This window comes from Rhamphochromis sp. 'chilingali', assembly GCF_963969265.1.
Source record: "Rhamphochromis sp. 'chilingali' genome assembly, chromosome: 21".
Taxonomy (NCBI): Eukaryota; Metazoa; Chordata; class Actinopteri; order Cichliformes; family Cichlidae; genus Rhamphochromis; species Rhamphochromis sp. 'chilingali'.
The window spans coordinates 18,370,357-18,393,544 of NC_137949.1; the positions used below are offsets into that span (position 1 = coordinate 18,370,357).

A 23,188-nucleotide genomic window follows, 5' to 3' on the forward strand; every position below is an offset into this window, starting at 1 on the left:
CACTTCTATATAAAGAAACTGGGGTGTTTGAAATAGGTTTGTGGTTTCCTTTCTATTCCTGGAGTGGAAATGCTTTGGTCAGCTCTGTGGTTTATATTGAGCCGCAAGTTTGAGTTGCGCTGCTGCTGTTTGTGAGAGCTACAAGCAGATGCAGGAGGATATCTCAAGGACAAGAGAGAGCCTAGAGCCCATCTAGTCACCTCTTTTTGTAATAGCCTCCTTGTCAGCTGCACTAAGCAGACATAAAATTCATAATCAAATCTTAAGACACTGCAGATGTGTCATAAATAATTGGGACAATAGGTGCAATAATGTAATTATCTTTTTTAGCTGCATTTAGCAGAGCTCATTTTCTCTGTGGCAGTGCTTGGTTCCAGTTCACGGGTTTATAAATGATGTGTCATGTCTGAATGTCCAAATTTAATCAACATCACTCCTGGGCTGCTGAGATAAACACAGGAAAGAAAATGGATATAAAATGCTGTAACATGGGTAAAAATGAAACCGTTAGAGGGTTGTCTATGTAACCTTTTTCCCTACTTCTTCCTCTACTTCCAGGCCCTACCGCCAACCATGGTGATAGTGGGAATCTACTGTGGTGTGATTGCTGCCATGTTCCTGCTGCTGAAGACGGTGAATTACCGCCTCCACTATGCCTTGGATGAGGGGGAGGTGGTGGAGCATCAGGCTAAGGAGAATCAGGGGAGCAGAGGTGGCACAGAGGGGGCTATTGATGGAGGCGTGACCCGAAGGGAGGACAGCAATGGCCCAGGGTAAGTTCACGTTATAGTCTGTTGGCGGATTTACTATCTGGAGATGGAGCACTGTAGTGCACAACTGATAAAATATTCTGTAGAGGATGTGCAAGATCATTAAGCAGAAATAAATCGCATTGAAAGATAAGCAGTGTTGGGACTACCACGTTATTAAGTAACGCGTTACAGTAACTACGTTATTATTGTGGTAACGAGCACGGTAACTAGTTATTATGCCAAAATCAGGAACGCATTAGTCGTTACTGGGATTTAGATAGGGTCGTTACTCGTTACTTCGTGTGGTGGCTATCGCGGAGCTTCCACATATTCAGTAACATTAGCAAGTGGTGGAGGCCAGCAGGTGGATGAGAGAAAGGGGAGGCAAGAGGAGAGACCCGAGGCGGCCGCCGGTCCGAGTGTGAACTGAACTTCAGGTAAGAAGTTATGACCTGCAGTCTCTCTGGGTCAGATATAAACCAAGTTTAGGTGGAGTTTATTTTCGTTATTCTGACTTTTTCCGTACTGGGTACTAGCTAGCATGACGGAGTTTCTATACAGCTGGGTGGATGCTATGATGTTACTGATGTTGAACTTTATTTTGTTCACAAGGTTAATTATTAGAGTTGCCAACCGTCCCGTAAAAAACAGAATCGTCTCATATTCAGAGAAAATATCGCGCGTTTCGTATTGAGGTGAAAAGGAACACAGTTTGTCCCGTACTTCAGCTACAATGAAAAAGACACAAAGCTGGAGCTGTACAGCTGCCTCTTCTTCTCTCATCCGCTCACCCTCCTTCTCCTGTTTCTACTTCAATCATGAAAACTGATCAATGATCAGCTGATCGGCTTTTCTCTCTTGTTTGTTTATCACCCACTTTGCGCCAGAAAGAGGAAACCAGCGGAGGTCGCGTTAAACAACAGCAGCACGACAACAGCTGATCAAGCACAAGCTTGATCAGCTGTTGTTAGAATTTATTCAATATTAATTTCTAGTATCAGCTGATGTTTGCTGGAGCCACAGCTGTAAAAGCTGCTGGTCATGTTATCGGTTTGGTCATCTGGTGAGAGGGAAACATGAAGATGAAACCAGGAGATGTCCTTACTGAACCATCAGAGCTGTGATGGAGAAACAGGTTTACCTTTTAGGTGACATGAATGAGTTGAAGGGAAGTTATGAACTGTTTCTGAGAGACAAATAACACCAGGATCCTTTTTTAGGTAGCTGACAGCTGGTAACTGTGCAGGGGCGGATCTAGCAAAGTTTTGCCAGGGGGACCAGGTAGGGCATTAACAGGGAGAGGGGGGCACAAAGAAGTACTTTTCTTTCTTATTCTCATTTAAAATGTCTAGCTTTTAAAAAATAATTATCTGAGTCTTACAACAAACGATTGATAGATTGATACATATATACCATCAGAACAGTGTACATCACTGTCACAACAGCGTTTGTTTTCATTCAAAGGCTTTATGATTTTTCCTATAATGGCGGGCTGGTCTCTAGTCAAAATGCCCGGGCCAATTTTCAGTCCCAGTCCAGCCCTGTATGCAGCTCATCTGCAGTCTGGTGTTACCTACATCTTCCTATTCAGAAGGCAGAATTTCCGAGTTCTGAGTACAATCAAAGCACCACAACTGCAGATTTTGTGTTGGATGTGAAAAGCGCACATGACGCTGTGACGTACGCTAGAATCATGGCAGCAGTCAATGACTGTCCAGGCGTGGGATTTCTCTCGTGGAAATATTCACATTATTTTTTTCTTTCTATTGGTAGGTGGCACAGTGCACTTGTGGCAAGTAAGCAAGCTAGAAGACTGGCAAAGTTATGGAAGCAACACATTAACAAGAGAATTCTGAGTAAAACCAAAGTTACTTTCCCTAGTAACTAGTTACTTTGAAAGTAATGAGTAACTTGAAGTAACTGAGTTACTTTTGATACAAGTAACTAGTAATGTAACTAAGTTACTAATTTAAAGTAACTTACCCAACACTGAAGATGAGTGATCAGAAAGTGTGACTGACTTTAAGTGATCAGTCACTTCATGTGATCTGTCATTGTCTAATGGAGCTGAGGAAGGAGGTCTAGAGTAGTGATGACTCTGGAAAACACACAAGTTACTCAAAGGTTAGCTGGGTAGCTGCTTTAGGGTGACTTCAAATTATTAAACCATACATGCTGACACCACTTCAGGAAGTTACTTTTAAACAAACTGTTTAGTGACTTTTAATTTCTCCTCAGCTAAAACATCTGTTATGTGGCGCTGTTCTAAAAACCATTGCAGAGTTTTCTGTCCGTCTCAATAATATTGCCAACACTTAAGTTTAGATTCATCCAGAACTATTGTGTTTTTCTTTAAGGTTTAACAAATGTGTTGGATGCATTTTCTGGGCCATAAATTTCTATGAAGCTGATTTTTTATTTATTTATTTATTTTTAATTCTGTCTGTAAAACTAGTGTTACTTACATTAGCAGTCTGTTTCATCCCCTCCATTTTCTGGTTCATTTGTGTGTTGGTTTTGTTTTGGCACACTACCAGCACTTGTAGGCCAGTGAAGTGGCGTGAAAGTGTTGGCAGGAAGATTCATCATGTCTCCCACATGTTTGCTTTAAAGTACAAACCAAACGAGGGAGTACTCCTTAAAGGGAAAAAGAAAAACCTCCAGAGGGCTACCAGTTGACAAAAAATAGAGGTTTTACAGTTATTGCCATGTGCTTTACACAGCATGCACTGGGTTTTATTACTTCTTTTCCTCCCAATTTATTGGATCTGTCATATTGGCAAAGCTCTTGAAGCAAGCGTCATTATTCAGCAGCCATCTTGAAATGCTTTCAGGCACTTATTTGGTTAGTTATTTTGAAGCATTATCTTATTTAAATGTAATTTCAGTGTTCACAGTGACATAAACTAAAAAGATGTTAAGATTATTTCTCATTGGCCACATAAATCTACACTTATCTTTAACAGTACAGGTGTATATGTGCTTTCAATTAATCCCCACCTTTTGTGGGGATACGTTTCATCAGTGTTAATACTAAGAAACAGTAGTACATTGTAGGAGTACACTTACTGACCACTTTGTTACTAGTTAAAAATGCCTTGTTGGTGGCAGAGTTAAGAGGAGATAAAGAAAAATCAACATGAACTACTAACATAACCACTAATTGACCAAGGTATGCAGAAGAGCATCTCTGTACACACAACACTTTGAGCCTTGAAACTGATGGGCTACAGCAGCAGAAGACCACACCAAGGCCCAATCTGGTTGGCTGTGAACAGGAAACTGAGGCTAGAATTTACACAAGCCCACCAAAATTGGAGAACAGATGATTGAAAAACTTAACCTAGTCTGATTAGTCTCAATTTCTCCTGTGAGATTCAGCAGATGGGGTCAGAATTTGGTGTAAAAACCACTGATACATCCTAACTTGTATAAGTGGTTTTTGGTTTGTGGTGATGGTGTAATGGTGTGGGGGATATTTTTCGGGCTCCTTAGTACCAGTTGAGCATTATTTAGCTGCCGCATGCCAGGTTTCTGACATTAGGTTTAGCTCTCATTCACAGTGAACAAAAGCCACTGAGGTTTCAGCCTTTTACTGCAAATGACTTGAAGAAGTGACTCATACTCACATTCCAGAAGCAGTGCTTAGCAGGATGCTGGGACAGGGGAGAGGCAAAAAAAAAAAGAGAATGAGACCTCTCAACCAGTCATAGCTTTGCCCACACATCTGGAACAGCATTCCAGGTTGTTTGAGTTTGCAGTGAAGCCGACAAGCTCAGATGACATTCATTAAGGTGTTTTTTCTTCTCCTTCTTCTTCTTTATTTCCTCTTCCACCACCAACTCAATTTCCCCACTTCCTGCTCCATTTTTTCCAGTATTTTTTTTTTGGTGCTACATGTTGTGGTTGATTTCTTTAAGTGTTGTTTTGTGGTCTGACCTGCTATGATGCAGTTTTGGCATATGGAAATGATTTATATCCCTGGCAAGTTGTTTGTTTCTACATACCATCTGGTTAAATAAGCACGTCTGGGCTAAATATAGACCCAGAAAAAAATCATGGATGCTTTCATCTGTTTTCTCTCTGTGGAATTTCAAAGCCTGTGCAAAATATTTAAAATAAAGGCCTGTTTAAGAAGTTCACTTGGTGTGTTTTCCCTAAATTGAAGCTGCTGCCATCTTCTTTCTGTTTGACTGAAGGAGATAAATGGCATGTAACAGGGCTGAACAATCTTGGTGAACTCAGTAGTTTCCATCGATGTGCATGTGTTTGTGTGTCTGCAAAGGGACCCTGGAGGGGGTATTGAGATGGCAGACTTCATCCGACAAGAGACTCCACCAGTGGACTGCAGTTCCAGGAACTCCTATATTGGGATGGAGTCTAACCAGCAGGTAAGCAGAGCACTGGCCTGCTGTACACTGTGTTCCATAACTAGCTGAAAATAAAAGGATCCTGATTGTCAAGTCCCTTTGCCCCCTGTATTACTTTCTGCAGACCTTTCATTAGATTTATATTTAATAGCTTGCTGATCTTCAATGTTCCTACCAGCTGTTTATTCAAATCCAAGTTAATACATGTTGCGGCTTATTATGATAACCTTTTAGATTCTAGCTTGTACAGCATATTTTGGACATTTTTCAATCTAAACAATTAACAATTCCAGGTTTCCACAGGAAAGTTGTTACATATGATGGCTGCAGAAAGTGTTGCTGCCAAGTGGGAATACAGTGCAATGTTGCACTCAACTCATGTAATACTGTCTACTGCTATAAAGCAAATCACTAATTGTGTGGCGTTATATTCAAGAGAAGGGAGACAGCAGGGAGTTTATTTCCTATTTACAGCATGGGGAAAGCAATGTGTTTATGCACCAGTATAAGTGCACCGCATCGCAGCTGAGCTTGTTTACATTTCATTGAATGATAAAAGAAATAACCACAGAAGCAGCAGAAGCACTACTTTCCTAACGGTCCCAATAGTGAATTTTGAACAAGGGTTTTCAGAACATGCCTGTTTCTGATATTGCATGTACATACTTTTTCTACAGATTGTCTTATTGTTATCTGTATTGTGCTTCTAGTAAGCAGAGCTATTTAGCAGGGCATGCTAAGATCCATCCATCCATCCATCCATCCATCCATCCATCCATCCATCCATCCATCCATCCATCCATCCATCCATCTTCTTCCGCTTTATCCGAGGCCGGGTCGCGGGGGCAGCAGCCTAAGCGGAGAAGCCCAGACCTCCCTCTCCCCAGCCACCTCCTCCAGCTTATCCGGGGGAACACCAAGGCGTTCCCAGGCCAGCCGAGAGATATAATCTCTCCAGCGTGTCCTGGGTCTGCCCCGGGGCCTCCTCCCGGTGGGACATGCCCGGAACACCTCACCCAGGAGGCGCCCATGAGGCATCCTTGTCAGATGCCCGAACCACCTCAGCTGGCTCCTTTCGATGTGGAGCAGCAGCTGCTCTACTCTGAGCCCCTCCCGGATGGCCAAACTTCTCACCCTATCTCTAAGGGAGAGGCCAGCCATCCTTCGGAGGAAGCTCATTTCTGCCGCTTGTATCCGCAATCTCGTTCTTTCGGTCACTACCCACAGCTCGTGGCCATAGGGTGAGGGTAGGGACGTAGATCGACCGGTAAATTGAGAGCTTCGCTTTTACACTCAACTCTCTCTTCACCACAACAGACCGGTACAGCGTCCGCATTACTGCAGCCACAGCCCCAATCCGTCTGTTGATCTCCGGCTCCCTTCTCCCATCACTCGCGAACAAGACCCCGAGATACTTGAACTCCTCCACTTGGGGCAGGAACTCATCCCCGACCCGGAGTGGGCACTCCACCCTTTTGTGGCTGAGGACCATGGCCTCAAATTTGGAGGTGCTGATCCTCATTCTCGCTGCTTCACACTCAGCTGCGAACCGTTCCAGTGCGAGCTGGAGGCCATCACCCGATGAAGCCAACAGAACCACATCATCTGCGAAAAGCAGAGATGAGATTCTGAGGCCACCGAAGTGAAAGCCCTCTAAGAAGGCTGGGTACTCTGAACTGTCACTCGGCGCATAAGCGCAGATGACAGTCAGGACCCAATGACAGTCAGGACCCTGGGGCGCAGGGAACAAACCCTCTCATCCACCGGGAAGAACCCCAACATACAGGCAGCAAGCCGAGGGGATATTAGAATACCCACCCCAGCCCGCGGCCTCTCACCAGGGGCAACTTCAGACTGAGACAGAGTCCAGCCCCTCTCCAGGAGACTGGTTCCAGAGCCCAAGCCATGCGTAGAGGTAAGCCCGACTATGTCTAGCCGGTACCTCTCAACCTCACACACTAACTCAGGCTCCTTCCCCACCAGAGAGGTGACATTCCATGTTCCAATTGCCAGTAGCTGGGGATCAGTCCGCCAGGGCCTCCGCTCCTGGCCGCCGCCCGGCACACAATGCACCCAACCCCTAGGGCGCATCCTGCGGGTGGTGGGCCCGCAGGAGGGTGGGCCCATGTCCCCTTTTCGGGTTGTACCCGGCCAGGCTTCATGGACTAAGGCCCAGCCACCAGACGCTTGCCCTCGGGCACCCTCCCCGATCCTGGCTCCAGGGCGGGCCCCCGGTAACCCTATCCCGGGCAGGGTAAACTGTTCCCTCGATGTTTTCCTCATATGGGTCTTCTGAGCATGCTAAGTTATTTTACTTTTGTTGTTGCTGGACTAGAGGAAGCAACTGTTGGTGTGTGTGTGTGTGTGTGTGTGTGTGTGTGTGTGTGTGTGTGTGTGTGTGTGTGTGTGTGTGTGTGTGTGTGTGTGTGTGTGTGTGTGTGTGTGTGTGTGTGTGTGTGTGTGTGTGTGTGCATATGCACTAGAGTGTTTTCCTTAGGAATGATTTATTTCTTTATTTATTTTTTTTACATATTGCTGTCAGGCTGATATCTCCTTTAATATTCAAAGTTCTTTAGCTCCCTTATTCTGTGAGATATATTTAACCTCTGAATCCCCATGGGTGCTGTGTTCTGTGTCTTTGTACTGTATGTCCTTGAGTCTCTAATCAGCCTACACATTCTGCTCAGTTGCTGTGTGGCAAGTTGGAAGACAACCCAAAACTTTTTTTCTTTTGACAGTACACAGCAATTAGCTATTTGTAATACACAAACGGTGTCTTCTTAGAGATGTCATATTCTGTAAAGATCACACCTTGTCAGTTTTCTTGATGAAAATGTTGTTGCAGAAATAAGCCTCTGATATCCTGACCACCTTTCCTTTTGAAAGACAAATAGCTTAACTTATCTTTTCATTCAAATTTCAGATAGCATCTTCACATCGAAGAGCAACAGTTGCCAAAGGTAATATGCCACACAGCTTTCTTCTGTGCCTATTCAACTTAAAAAGAGCAAAAGAGAAAGAAGTGACATGTTACAAGTAGGGTTGGTTTAAAAAATCCTTTGTATGTAACACTAATGCATGTTCTGACTGTGAAAGAACCACATCCGTAACCATGATTCCCCCCCCCCCCCCCCCCCCCCCCCCACACACACACACACACCCCCCCAAGCTGCTCAGGAGATGCAGCCTGACTCAGCATTGCTGTGACCTCAACAGTCACACCATGATGAGGCAGCTTTCGACAGGCACTGCTGGCTTTGAAAAAAATGGGAAGGGGGGTTATACATTGTAAGACCCAGCATGGGAGTCATTCTCTGAGAGCACATTATTGAAACACAGAGATGAAGACAACAACTGAACTTGTAGCTGTGCTAGGGGGCCATTGTACTGAGTGTTTGAGTGAGGCGCCTGCGTTGCCTGAATAATTCAGTGAGTCTGTTCGATGCCATTCTAATTAGCTGGCAGTTTGTGATGAGACTAAATGGTCTGAAGTGGGACAAGGGCTCTGCAGGGATTTAGTTTTTTAATCTCCCCTCCCCTTTACTGTACACTTAGACAGTTTGCCACAGACTTCCAGGAAGTCATGGCAACTCCTTAAAAAAAACCTTAACATTTCCAAGACAAATCCTAACAGTTACATCTTTGTTCAATTGTTATCTTGTGCGGTCATCAGAGCATTCAAAGAATCTATTCAGACTAGCTCATACCTCCATTAAGTGTGGCCTTTCCCCATAAACAATTAGGGAAACCTCCCAGAAAAAGCATTTCTTAGTGCAAGGCAACAGTTTGTATTCATAATGTTCTGTTATGTAGTCTGTAGTTCCCAGTTACGTGTAGGTTTTCAAAGATGATGGTTTTCTTAAAAACTGTTTTTCCTATCTTTTCAGGAGATTGTGGAAGGACCTCAGATGACATTAGTTTGACTCTTGTTGAGAGCTGTAGTCATGATCATGGTAAACACACAGTCACATATGCTATTACTATTACTTCTCAGTATTTTCCTCAATGTATATTTTCTTTGTATCCATTTAGATCTGCTCTCAGACACAAAGATGTACTGCCTCGTTCCCAATGATTCCTTCGCCTCCTTGCAGCCGTCAACCTCCTTGTGTCCTTCAGAGCTGTCCAGGGAGCCTGCTGATCTCTGTAACTCTGCTGCTTATCACTTCAGCCTGTCACACTCCTCCTGTGACACGGAGGTAACCTCTCATTCATCCATGCAATCTCAGACCTTCAGGAAGGAGCTCCGTTCTCGAGGTCTGCCACGGACCTCTAGCTCGGCAGGTTCCGCTTTCCCTGACCCGAGTCTGCCAGACTTTGCTCTGTATCCTCCACCCAGAAGAGGTGGCCTTGACCCTGTGCGTGAGCTGGAGACTGCCAGACCACACAGGCCAGGGCTGTGTGACAGAGATGGGGCAGACCCCCTGCACCAGCAGGACCAAGCTGTGCCCTCAACTTCTGGAGTAGAGTGCTACAGACACAAAGAGCAACGCAGGGTTGCTCGCTCAGCCTCTAAGGAAGCAGGGGAGAGTAGCTCAGGACTTTACCAGGTGGAAGGAAGTGGTGGTGGAAAAGCCTCTGGTGGAGGAGCAAAGTCCCAAGGAGGGGAGCGAAGTGCCGATAGCCTGAGGAGTCTGAGTACTCGCAGTAGTGGTTCCACTGAGAGTTACTGCAGTGGCACAGACAGAGACACCAACAGCACTGTCAGCAGCTTCCACAGTGAACAGACCAGCTCTACACATGTGGAGAGCCTGCTGTCACTTTCAGGGGATGAACGTGCACGGGAAACGGGAGAGACAGTATCTGCTCCTGCAGACGACAGGACTTCTAGTATTAGACCTCGAAGTCTCGGTAATCTTCCCTCCAGGGAAGCCAATAAAAACCCACATGCCAATGAGCTGACTGCTAAACAAACTGCGGACACTCAGTCACCTGCAACCCAAGAACTGGTGGAACCTGTCAAGTGTGCCGAAGAGCCTGGCATCAGGACCAGTGCTGATGGCTCAACAGGTGTAGCTGTCACAGAGCAGGAGCAGGTGAAAGACAACGTTCAACCAAACTCAGCTAACATTGTTCAGAGGACTTCTTCTCTATCAGCGGGTCGCAGTGGACGCCGGCGGACTGGAAAGAAAAGAGCAAGCAGCTTTGATGCCAGCCATCACCGGGATTACATCTCTACGCGTGCTATGGCCAAGCCCTGTAGTGCTGTATTCACTGGTGGTGGAGAGGATGACTCCAGTGATCAGAGTGAACTCAGCTGTGCCTCCAGTCTCCGCTCCACCAAGCACCTAAGCACAGACAGCTCATCTAGCACCACCTCCCGCTCCTGCCACTCACCAGAGAGCCACTACAGGGCCCTGAAAGCCAAGCACATTTCAGCCAACGCCTCCTCCTCTTCTTCCACCACAGTAAAACCTGAGACAGGAGTTCGAAACGGAGGGAAGCGGCGTACCTCCCGCCGTACTCCAAGCACAGGCAGTGCCAAAACACATGCCAGAGTGTTGAGCTTAGACAGCGGTACGGCTGCATGCCTTAATGATCCCACCCACCTAGGAGCTCCAGCAGGACCTCGACCTCTTACCACCTCCAAGTCAGATTTGGAAGCCAAAGAAGGGGAAGTCCTGGATGCGGCATCCCTGCTGGGTCGGGCCTCCCAGCTGGAATCAGTGACTCGCTCCAGAAACAGTCTGCCCAACCAGGCAGCTTTCGCTGAGCCTCAGGATGCTAATGCTGCTTCCCTACGGGGTATGTACCACACACTGAGCTCCAATGTACTGTACACATTGCATTCTGTGTGGTTTGCATTAGTGATGCATGACTAGTCTACTTTTTATGCTGGCAGACAGAATTAAGGGTTATTAGTCTGGTTTTGTTTTTACCTGCCTTGCAAATTGTTTACATAATCGCTGGTGATGGTTTGGATATGTATTGAACACAGTGAACATTGCTTCGCTGGAAACCTTTAGTCATACTCATGGTTTCTGGCACATGAAACAGGAGCACACTGGTAAAGTTGATCAACTTTAATCTGTTTAGGTGTAGTCGTCCAGCTGCCTCAAAATTGTGTGTGTGTTTGTGTGGGAGTGAGTGCGTGAGACAAGACTGCAGACAAGATGCTGTCTCTCTTGTTCGTTCAGTGTAGCCATGGTAAGTTACCATGGAGTGGCAAGCATAGTGTTCCCTGTGTAGATCAGTTAGCATGATGGCACAGTGTGTGCTTTGTATTGAGGTTAGACAAGCAGCAGCTCTCTTATTAGTGTAAAGCTCAGATAGTATAATAGACATTCCATACTCCACATTCTTCAAATTTGCAACCTGATCTCACATTTGCTCTGTCTGGGTTCTTATTTTTTGGCTTCTGGAGTGTACACCTCGTGGGATTGGATACAGTATTGGAGGCAGGATATGCCAGGGCATATGACTGGTTGGCTAGAAACATGTCATAACTTCACTATACACTGTTATATCACAGTCAGTCGAGGGATATTTATTGGTGTTATAATATAAGTCCGTGACTGCACTTGAAGTTATCAGTGGTGGTTTTTAGTGGAGATTTGGCCGATTTGGAAGAAGCCGATGAATTCAAACCCTACCTCTGTGACAAGCTTAAGTACTTTTTCAGTGAATAAGTTGTGCATTATTTATCATGCAAACAAAAGGCCACATTGGCTCATCTTGATACACTGGGTGGTTTTGCTGCTGCAGCACTCCTTGTTGACTTGCACCCAATGCTAACTAAATTTAGTAGGAGATACTTAAGTTTAGCTAGGAGCTGCTGTGTCATTTTGTTGCTTTTATTGCCCTTATCTGTTTGGCATACTTTTTTAGTCTTTCACCCATCGACCCTTGGAGTGTTTTATCTGATGGAGCATAAGACGTAAACAGGCTGTGCCTACTTAGCGGATGTGCTAACTTTAGCTAAAAGGAGCTGCTGGTCATAACAGATCAAGTAGCGCCGTAAAAGCAAAATTCATTGTTTCTGCCATCATCCTGCCTCCAGTTCCACATGACCAGAGCATGTGCTTGTCAGCAGAATTCATCAGATATGGTTTAAATACTGCACCTCCATCTTTAAAATATTTCACATTTTGGTATATATTGGGGAATATTTTCTTGTACCTTTTATTGTGACAATAAAGGTGTAGGAAGACAATTTGTTTAGAGAGTAAGATGCAGGATATGCATACCAGGTTCATTTTTCAGTGACTATGTCATTAATTTGTGTTTCGGTGTTGCTCTGTAACCGTTTTAAAATGTACCTGAAAGCAGCCATAACACACGGAAAAATCATGTCCTCGTGTCCACATAAAGCTCTCATAAAGAGAGGAAACTTATCCATTCTAACTGGCCAATGATGTCTCTCATCACGACAGCCCCAGGAAGTGAGGAGACGGTCATATTTCGCCGCGAACGTAGCACATTTCGTCGGCAGGCTGTGCGGCGGCGACACAACGCAGGGAGTAACCCCACCCCACCCACCTCCATCATTGGATCTCCTCTCAGGTACGCCGTGAATGGAGCAGGGGGTCGTTTCTATTGTTGTGTTGCCTGGTATGAGCATGTTACCAGGTGGCGCTCTTTCCTGTGCCACATCACCACCAATTTCGGTCTTCTGCTGTGCATGACATCAAACGGGACATCATTTATGACTGGACTGGTTTCTCCACTCTGCATGTGGTTTCTTTGGTCCTCCTTTTCTCAAGACTTCTCTCTTCCTCCTGTTGTCATCCCATCCAATCTTTTAAATTCCACTTGGAGTCCTTACAAATTCAAAGGCACAAGGCCACAAGATCTGACTAATCTACTTGGCTATACAAGCAATACAGGCGCCCCGCTGTATCACATTGCTCTGCCCTTCAGAAAGAACTTTCTGTGCAGAGAGAGACTGATTATACTGATCATTAAAAAGCCACAGGTTAGGTCTGCAGTCTTTCCTGACATGATAAAATAATAATATGTGACGATAGAATGTTTTTATTTTGTTTGTTTATTATCTGTGATACTCCCAGTTGCTCTTCTCTAGATTTTAAGAGCCCAGTTTTGACAGTTTTTCAGCACACTGGACAAAGATGTTTTAATGTCCCCACCTTTTTCTTTTCAATTCAAGCTCTTTTTTTAAAAAAAAAAAATGCCTTTATGTAATTTAATTCCAATGTTGTGGCTTGTCCCGATCACATCCCTGATGCAACATTTTATTCATTTTATTACATGGGCAAATCACATCTTTACACAAGTTTAGTAAGTGTCAAACTCAGCAGGTCTCTAGCACCCTTTATATTAGATCAGAGTACTGTCTGGAGTGTATTAATCTTTTCTGTGCTCCATGCTTCCCTGCAGAATACTACAAATGAACCGTTACTCCTCGGTTTGTAGAATGATTAAAAGGAAGAAAACCACTCAGAGATGTAAAGTAGCAGTTGTGTCGATGCTCAAAGAAAAAATATGTTAATCTTCCACTGATATATTTCTGTGGATGCACATCAGGTTCCTCCGAGGTCTCTTTAAACCCCCTCCCATTTACTTGTGCTCTAGGCAAAGCTCTGTTTTCTTTAATCTATCTTACAAGGTCACGTTGCTAAATGCTGAGCCTTAAGCAACAAAAGCAAGCGTGCAGCCTGCCAGGGGTCAATAAACTTGCAAAATCATTCCCTCTTTCACTGATTCCTCCACCCTTCACTGTTCCTTCACTCCCAGCACATTTTTACTTTATGTACTTATGCTGCACTAGACACCTTTGCCTTCTCAGGTAGTTTTCTTAATCCAACATTATAAGGGAAAGCAATTGAGTTTATTATTTTGATGAAAATCCTCTGAATTGTCTGCATTCATTAGTCTGATTTCTGTTGTTGTAATCAGAGGCCTGAATTTATCAGCTTCATTAAGGATAATCTCCATCTAAAGTTTGACAGGACATTCACGTCTTAGTAGATTTTTTTTCCTAAGAAGAATTAAAAGAATGGAGTTAGGTACACAGCTTTATAAATGATTGTAACTTGAGAAACAATAAGAAATAACTTCTTCATTCACAAGTCTAAACCATGTCTGACACCATCACAAAAAACGATTATTGTGTGAGGAGCAAAAATTAGTCTGTAGCCTCCGCATCAAATCCCACCATTTCAAAACTACACGTCATATCCTGCTCACCTTTTGACGTTATGTGCCAGCAATACCAACCCCTTGGACTCCACCACTCATTTCCTCCCCTTCTTCCCTTCTCCTCCCAACAGTCTTCAGGAGGCTCTCAACCAGGCCTCCCAGCCTTCTACTTCCCAGGTGAAAAGTCAGCCATCCAGAACCTCGTCCCAGGTTACAGTGCTGAGCGCTAGCGCGTCCCTGCTGGCCAGGAATGGAAGCGCACACCTGGAGGGTTCTCAGGACAAGGCCTCAACTGTTGGTGCCACCAGCTTGCAGGAGGACTTCGGTAGGGAGTTCATGAACAGAGCTGAGCAGTTAGGAAAGAATTTCTTTGGGGAGAGGTGACAGATCTGGTCATTTTTGTCATAAGACCTATATTTTGTGGTATTTTCCTCATGCTTGATTAGAAAGCTGCTGCTTGATATTTTGGATTTGCTCAAAGAGTTGTCGCAGATATGACCATGGCCATCAGTCATAGCAGTGCACTATTTTCCACAGTCGGTGGACTGTTGTAATCAGTCAAAGCCTGGCACCATTATCCATGCTCCATTTATCTCTGTGATATTGTGGTCTGTAGCTAATACTTGACCTTACTTGGATATTAATGTTACCTTATGGTCACATCATAGCACATACCCCAATGCTGACAGCACTGTAACAGATTGGTATAGATGTCTATACGTAAGCATGTCTATTTAAACACTTACATCAAGGAAAAGAAGGGGTTGTGTAGGGGCTGCCATGCACTCTTCACCAGAACCAGTGATGAATGGATTATTACTCCTGCTCATAATTGAACTAGAAGCAGATTACTTTTGTGACATGCTGCATGGTTTGTGTGTGTGTGTGTGTGTGTGTGTGTGTGTGTGTGTACACTTGTCCCGTTGTCTTGTCTGTATAGGACAGACTGAGAGTGGTCTGATGCAGGTTTTTATGTACTCTAGATGTGAAGGTGATTCAAAGAATACTCAAGTGAAGATGTGGTTTTTGGAACATTTGTGAACAACTAGATGAAGTATATTATCTTTCGAAATTTTTCAGAAAATTTCATCATGCCATGTCCTCCTGAGATCCCGCCTATTCGTTATGTTCTCTGTAGTGGACTAAAAAAAAAGTTAAACTGAGAGATTTTTCTTTAACTTGGTTCTCAGGAGGATATGCGTTGCACAAACGGTCAGGTCCTTAACAGAAAGGACTTCAATAGAAATGGGTTGTAACAAATTCCTGAAAGTGATTTTTTTTTTTTTTTTTTTTTTTTTGTCTTGCTGGAATCCTAATTTCTATCACTGAGAGTCAGAAAATGTACGTAAAATATTTTAAATGTCTAGCTAGGCTTTTTTTTTTTTTTATTGCGTTTTCCCCACACTTTTAATACCCATTACATTCAGTGGATTCATACTGGAGGGTTTGGATTTGATAGAAAGGCTTAGTACATCTGTAATTTTTGGGTGGTGTTTTGTACCTCATCACAAAAAAGTGCAGTAAAACTACTCTGAAGCAACAGACATGTATTAGGAAAAATCTGACCACTTGTCAAGACTGAGCAGGAAATGAGTGACTTGCCTACAGCCACTGGGAGGAGGCACTTTCACTGCATAATCACATTAGCTCAGATGAATACAGCAATATTGTCAAATCCATCTAATTCTCCACATATAAACATGTAATTTAATGAAATTACTCCCACAGACGACGCCACTCTGTGCTTGTGATTTCCATGGACTGACTCTGCGTCTCTTTCTTTTTGTTGTGTGCCTCCAGGAAAGCTCACTCCCTCTTTATATGAGGCTGGCGGATGTGATATGTCGCTGGTCAATTTTGAACCTGCAACCAGACGAGCCTCCAATAACATATGGTTAGTATCAGAATGATCACCTGATTTGTGTAGTGGGTTTTTAGACGACGGGATACAAACCCTGAGCTTTTTGTGTTTTTAATCAGGAGGTAGCAGTTTTCTCTAAAGAGCTGCGAAATGATTGGTTAAACGAAAGCATCTACCAGTACCTCTAAGGTTTCTCGTGGGTGGATTCTGTTACCTTTTCTTCTGTACCATGCTAGACCTTTTTCCCTGGTTTCCATTGTTATAAAATACAAGAACTTTCTGATGGCAGTAGCTTCACATTTAACAAAATGCCACTGAAAGAGAAGAAGTCTTAATCTTCTCATTAAGCTTTGAAGGATTTAAACACCATAACACATGCCCTGATGATTTTTGCTTGGTCAGCATTTTTTGAGTTTTGAAATCGGATCACTTACCTTGATTTAAATTGAAATAAATACATTACTAACTTTGTCAAGTTAGCTTGCTGACCTTTTCTTGATTGTAGTGTTTTGCTAGTCGCTGCAGTGAGTTCCTCATGTCTCCAACGGTTATTTTTAATGGAACCCTAGCTTAAAAGGAAAACATGACTGTACAGTACAAAAACACAGCAAATTGCCTATTGGCTATTTAGTTTGAGGTCATCAGGAAATGAATCATGGTTTAATACAGTAATTGCAGCAGATGCTTTTCTTTCATCAGTGTTCTCATTTTCTTTATACCCCGCAGGGATACGGACTCCCACCTCTCCAGTTCTACCTCAGTTCGCTTTTACCCTCATGACCTGGTGTGTACCCAACCAGTGAGCTCCTTTTGGCATGTATGTTTGTGAAAAAAAAGGAGACTTTCACATCTCAAATGTCTACTTGACCAGTTTAAAATGGTTTTACGTGGTTATACAGTACTGTGCAAAACTCTCAAGCCACCTATCGTTTCTTTGTTTTGCTCAGGAAATGGGGAATAGGTGAAGCAATTTACAATTTGATACATGTGTGCAAATTCAGTACATAAGAAGAAAAAAAAACTGTTTACGTAATTCTAACAACCCTTAGGCAAGTATGTATCTGAGAAGGTTTCACCAAACAGACCATGAATGAAAGGACAGATACATCTGTTAAATCTTTTCTCAGGTCTCAGCTGGAGTTTTTCTTATTTCCTAAAGACTTTGAGATAGTGTTCATCTGCTGTTAGTTGTTTTTAACCCTGCCACTTCTTTTCTTTGTCATTCCCTTTGCAGTTTTCATTATTAAAAAAAAATTTTTTAGGACACTTACCAGATTTTCAGCAAATAGCTCTTTAGGACTCACCCTGTTGTTGCAAAAAAGTATTTTCTGTCTGTTAAACTATTTAACTAAAGAAACCGGAACAAACTGTATATTTTGCAACAGGCAGGTGTCTCAAGGTACACTTTAAAATTGGCTCTTTGCTAAGTTGTTTGTTATGTGTAGACACAACACTGCTTTAACCTTTGAGATTGGTGCCTTTTTATGTAAGCCTAAAAGTTATTGCTAAAGAAGACTTAAAAGGTCTGGCTCTTTGAGAGCCAAACATAAAGACACAGGGGAAGGGTGGCTACAGACTTTTGCAAAGTACTGTATGTGCTCTGCTTCTTTTGCCAATATGCAACAAAGATGTCTTCAGTGGTGTTGTCTAACCAAGTATGCAACAAGGGCTCATAGGGTTTGAAGAGTGAACGGGATGTGATGGTGCAAGCTTTGACCTGTGTCAAAATCAAATATTTAATTGTACTAAAAGAAAATGTTTAATGCTGTTAAAGCTTTATTATTACTCCTATATGATCTCTTTATCTTGTTGTAATGTAATCAATTTCTTCTTTATTCCAAATCATGTCTTTTGGACATTTGTCTGATTGTGGGATAGATCTCCCTCCCTCAGATCCGTTTGAACCGTCTGCTGACTATGGACCCAGAGCTGCTGGAACAGCAGGACGGAGATCTGAGTCCGGAGCTTCAGGATGCACCACTGGGACAAGAGGATCCTGCGGGCTCTGCTGCAGCTGGGAAAGCGAAGCAGTACTACCGTCTGTGGCTTCTCCCCTACCTGTGGGTCGGCCTGCACTTTGACCGACTTACCCTGCTGGCGCTGTTCGACAGGTAGGGCTTCACATCAGGTCATTTCCATCTGCTTCAGCTTTATTTTTACAAAGCACCATTGGTGACCTCAATGCAAATTTTAAATTCGGTGTGTCACGTGCATACTTCATCACAATTTAGTCGGACTCAAAAATACTGAATGTTGGACTTGTCTAGAACTTTTCTACTAGAAAACCGGTTTGTTTTTTAGATAAATTAGATTATTTAGAAAATTGATATTTCTTTTTATGAAATGTCTGCCTATCACAGCATGAGCCATTTATTTAATCAGTTCCAATTAAATTAAAAAGCAGGCCAAGTGGGTTGCAGCAGTGTCTGACTAATGAACGAAAAGAGATCCCCTAGTTTGAGACTGACATTTCTCCTAGAGCATTCGGCTCCTTAAGAACTACCTAACTGTATTTCAAGCACATACTAGAGATGGCACGATACCACTTTTTTATGTCCGATACCGATACCGATATCATAAATTTGGATATCTGCCGATACCGATATGAATCCGATATAGTGTTTTTTAATCAACAAAACTGTTTTTTTAAAATATCTTGCTGCATTTTGCAAGTCTGCAAGTTCATACTCAAGTTTAAAACAACAACTACACTAAAGCTATTCTGTTATACCTGTATACAAAAAAAATATTTCATAGTTCAGCAATACTGATCAATCTAATAAACTTAAACCTACACCATCCTCCCTATTCTGGTATTTTAAAGAGTACTTAGCGTAAATATTAAGCAACCTAACTAATAGGGTTCCAACTCCCAGCAACAACAAAAATAAATAAATAAAAAATAGGGAACCACCCCTCACGCTCCACCTCATGATGCTTAATCGACGTAATCAACCTTAATTTGATGCAGTGTGAAAAAAAATGCACAGAAATCAATTATTTTTCAAGAAATATTAAATAGATTCAACATCTTTCTTCAACAAAATTGCAGACTGCACAGATGGTACCTTCCCAAAGGAAAAAGTACTATAGCTTACTAGGGTATATATATTAGACTTAATAGTTACTATATACAGTAATTGACTTCTATTCATTTTACATCAAATTAAAACTTTGGGTGTCAGATAATTATTTATTAAAAGCTAGACATTTTAAATGAGAATAAGAAAGAAAAGTATGTCTTTGTGCCCCCTTTTCCCAGTTAATGCCCTATCGGCCCCCCTGGCTAAACTTTGCTAGATCCGCCCCTGCACAGTTACCAGCGTCAGCTACGTAGAAAACGATCCTGGTGTAGAAAGTAATATTAAATAAATTCTAACAACAGCTTATCAAGCTTAAACGTGCTGCTGTTGTTCAGCCGCTGGTTTCCTCTTTCTGGTGCAAAGTGGGCCAAAAACAAAGACGGACTCGCGACAGAAAAGCCGATCAGCTGATCATTTAAGCAGTTTCATGATTGAAGTAGCAGCCGGAGAGCGAGAGGCAGTCGCTCGTTAAGCTTAACGCAGGAATGCTTTACAAACATTCAGAGATGGACTTACACACTTGCTTTACTTCTCTCGGGGATAACTTTGTCGGAGATGAAATGCCGGGTTGCTAGCGAAGCTCCAAATGCTATCCAGACCACAGGTCCCGCATGCCACAGCCGCTCTATCACGTGATGCATACTGCTCCGACGTGCTAATGTTCTGAGGTGAGTTACGGCGTGTTGCAAGTTTTGTGAGGTGCTTTCGTGATATTTAATGGATCGGATTACATTTTTTATTTTTCTCCGATATCCGATCCAGTAATTTAGGTCAGTATCGGACCGATACCGATACGTAATATCGGATCGGTCCATCTCTAGCACATACATGTATAAATTTTCCTTAAATGTCACCCATTGCAGGATATTTTGTGCCTGCTTTTGAAGAATAAAGTGAAATTCAATAGAAAAAATTTTTGATGTTACTTTGCTTTATAAGTGTATACCTGAAATTGTCTCAGCTTGCAAAAACATCTATCTGTGCATTATTAGCTGAGGTTTACTAGTCCAAAATACAAAAAAACAGGCCTTTATTTAAATCACACAAGAAGCCTTTAATTGAAACAAACAAACAAAACTACAATCTGCTCTCCATTGTCCAGTCAGAATTACAGCATTACATTCACTACTCAAAGAGATCAACAGGTTAGCTTGTGTTTTACGGTTAAGCAGAGTATTGCACCTACCACACCTGTTTCCACTAAGACAGGGATGACCTTTGCTAATTTAATGCAAAGGTAAATGAAACACAGCATGTGCAAACAAACTGTAAAAATGTCTGAACAAGCTTGGAGTGAATCATTATGGTCATAGCATAAGCTTTGCTAAAGCACACCCAGATCCTCACCGACATGACCTCTCAGGCTGCTACACCTCATGTAACAATTTTAGATCAGAGTTTTTACTTAATAATAGAGATGGCAAGATACCAATATCATAAATTTGGATATCTCCTGATACTGATATGAATCTGTTATAGTCTATTTTTTAACTGTTTGTTTGTTTTTATGTGTTGCTGCATTTTGTATTAGTTCATATACAAATTTAAGAGGACAAAGCAGTAAAGCTATTCTAGCTAAAGCTATTATACTTGAATGCAAGAAATACACTGCACCCAAAATATATCTCAGTCCAGCAATACTGATCTTTTTATTTAAACTTTAGCACCATTTATCTGTCACCGGCATCCAAACATCCATCCTGAAAGTGGGCAGCTTTATGCAGAACTTTAAATCTAAGTATATAAAGTAATATTCAAGAAATTAAAAGTGCAAATTTCAAAAACCCTTTTGGTTCTGAAAAACAAATGAAGTGCACTATTAGCAGACAAAGGCAGTAGCTGCCCAAACCCTAAAAAAACAACTAAAAAACATTCTTGTAATAACGCATTTGTTATTGTACAGTACCATTGTACAGTCAGACTTAGCAATGACATCGGACAGACGTCCAAGCTCCAGATATTGGTTGTTAAGCTTAACATGGGAATGCTTTCCAAACATTCAGAGATGAACTTTTTTTTTAAGTTGATCTCGCACACGCTAGCCACGCAATCACGTGACGCACACTCCTCCGTCGTGCTAAGGTCATGACCTGGGTTATACCATGTCGCAAGTTTTGTGAGGCGCTTTTGTGATATTTAATGGATTGGGTTATTTATTTATTTTTTATTTCTCCCCGATATCCGATCCAGTAAATTAGGTCATTACTGGGCCGATACTGTATATCAGATCGTTCAATCCCTGCTTATTAACAGTGCTTTTGTTGTGAAACATTTTGTAGCAACAGCTTGGTGGGATCGCTTTGTTTGTTTTGTTTGCCGTAATTTTTAATTTGTGTTGATTACATTGGCTTTATACTGCTGTCAGCTTTTGTTGTGAACATTTTAGGATGTTAGATATTAAGTTTCTGTCGTAAGCATTTTTGTTTAGCAGTTTCCTGCAAAAGTCTTGTCTTCAAATAGTAAACTCAAAAGCTGTTATGGTAATCGACAGTACTGTGCTAAAGTCCTGAGCCAAAGTCCTGAGCCACACCTTATTTCTTTATATTTTGTTTCCAAAGTTGAATTGAGGAATAGTTCTCCAGGCTTTCTGAAGGTCGTTCAAAGTTTTTCTTTGGACATGGGATCCTTTTCACTTCACGTTTTTATTTTTATTTTTTAAAGCCAATTAACATTGACCTCTGAATCATTCAAGCATTGTGTGTGTTTACATAACAGAGAACAAATTTTAAATTGTCTTTTGGTACTTTGTTATTAGCAGTCTGTATCAAAAACACATGATTTCTTCCCTTGTCTTTAGTTAAATCTATGCAAAATGTCAAATACAGCACAGATTACAGGCATAAATTTGTATTTTTGCACCAAAAAGGGGATCAGCCAAAAAGTAACATGTCTCAGCATGGTGTGCAGTGTAGCCCTGAGAAATTTGAGAAAACAAATTGTACAATTTGAGGACGAAAGTAAAAACTAAGAGGCCTTCCTGCGATAAAGATGATATTTGACGACAACCCCATTCCCTAATGACAAGTTATGACACCTCAATATCTATCAATGAAGACTATGTTTGAAGTTTTTCCCAAGTGTAGCTGTAGTAAGCTGTACAGGCAGAGATCACCCTCAGTAACCCATTGATTATGTTCTGGAAGGAGGCCAGACAGAAATGGCTCTGATCAGAAAAGAGAAGAAAGGGTTAACCTTGATTAGCTTTTGGCAGCAGCTTCATTTTTCATCATGACAATTATCCCAAACATACTGCCAGGGCACTAAAAGCATACCTGGATGGAAAAACACACAATGCAACACCTTTGGTCATGGACTGGCTTCCCCAGAACCCAGACCTTAAGAATGCATGCCTAAGAGAGTTTTTGTTCTTTTTCTTTCTTCTTCAAAAACAGGATAGCTCAGGACTTTTGCACAGCACTGTTGTCAATTCTGTTTCTGTTTCTGGATTCAGCAAGAACATCAGCCACATTGTTAAGTCTTTGAAAATAAAATCATTCATCTTGCTTGGGGATTTGGAGTCTCTGCTTTCTATCACTTGCCTGTAATTATCTCTATGTGGGAGTTACTCAGTCAGACTTGTCTAGCTGTAAGCTTCTCAACAGCAGCAAGAAGAATAACCACAGTTGGCAGTGAAAGAATTGATTTTTGATTTGTTGTTTTTTAAAGCACCACGTGGATCTCTGCAGTCAATATTATCCTCCTAAGTCGCTCCAGTTTGCTGACCCATCACCACATGCTGCCAGTTTAAATGGAGAGCTGTTGACATTATTTATTTGTTGATCCCAGTCTTTGGAACAGTTTTTTTTTCTTCTCTGTTAAATCTTCCAAATAATTTTTGAATTGACTTTTTCCCAATTGTTACAGGAACCGTGAGGTTTTAGAGAATGTGTTGGCAGTGGTGCTGGCTGTCCTTGTGGCCTTTCTGGGTTCCGTGCTGCTGGTTCACGGCTTCTTCACTGATATCTGGGTCTTTCAGTTCTGCCTCGTCATTGCAAGCTGCCAGTATTCCTTACTAAAGGTGAG

The 23,188-nt window shown here is 42.3% G+C and overlaps 1 protein-coding gene across 6 annotated transcripts in view; it reads left to right on the plus strand.

Moving 5' to 3' along the window:
- pcnx1 (pecanex 1) overlaps positions 1–23,188 on the plus strand; it is a 36,647-nt gene that overhangs the window by 1,158 nt on the left and 12,301 nt on the right. For 2 of the 6 annotated variants that reach the window (XM_080871006.1, XM_080871007.1), the window contains exons 2-12: positions 559–773; positions 5,038–5,143; positions 8,046–8,082; positions 9,010–9,075; positions 9,155–10,867; positions 12,496–12,625; positions 14,353–14,546; positions 16,022–16,115; positions 16,809–16,899; positions 17,961–18,193; positions 23,030–23,183. In XM_080871006.1, the coding sequence (XP_080727132.1) occupies positions 559–773; positions 5,038–5,143; positions 8,046–8,082; positions 9,010–9,075; positions 9,155–10,867; positions 12,496–12,625; positions 14,353–14,546; positions 16,022–16,115; positions 16,809–16,899; positions 17,961–18,193; positions 23,030–23,183 (3,033 nt within the window). The remainder of the gene's footprint in view (positions 1–558; positions 774–5,037; positions 5,144–8,045; positions 8,083–9,009; positions 9,076–9,154; positions 10,868–12,495; positions 12,626–14,352; positions 14,547–16,021; positions 16,116–16,808; positions 16,900–17,960; positions 18,194–23,029; positions 23,184–23,188) is intronic. The other 4 variants (XM_080871005.1, XM_080871009.1, XM_080871008.1 and 1 more) reach the window with 3 other exon arrangements.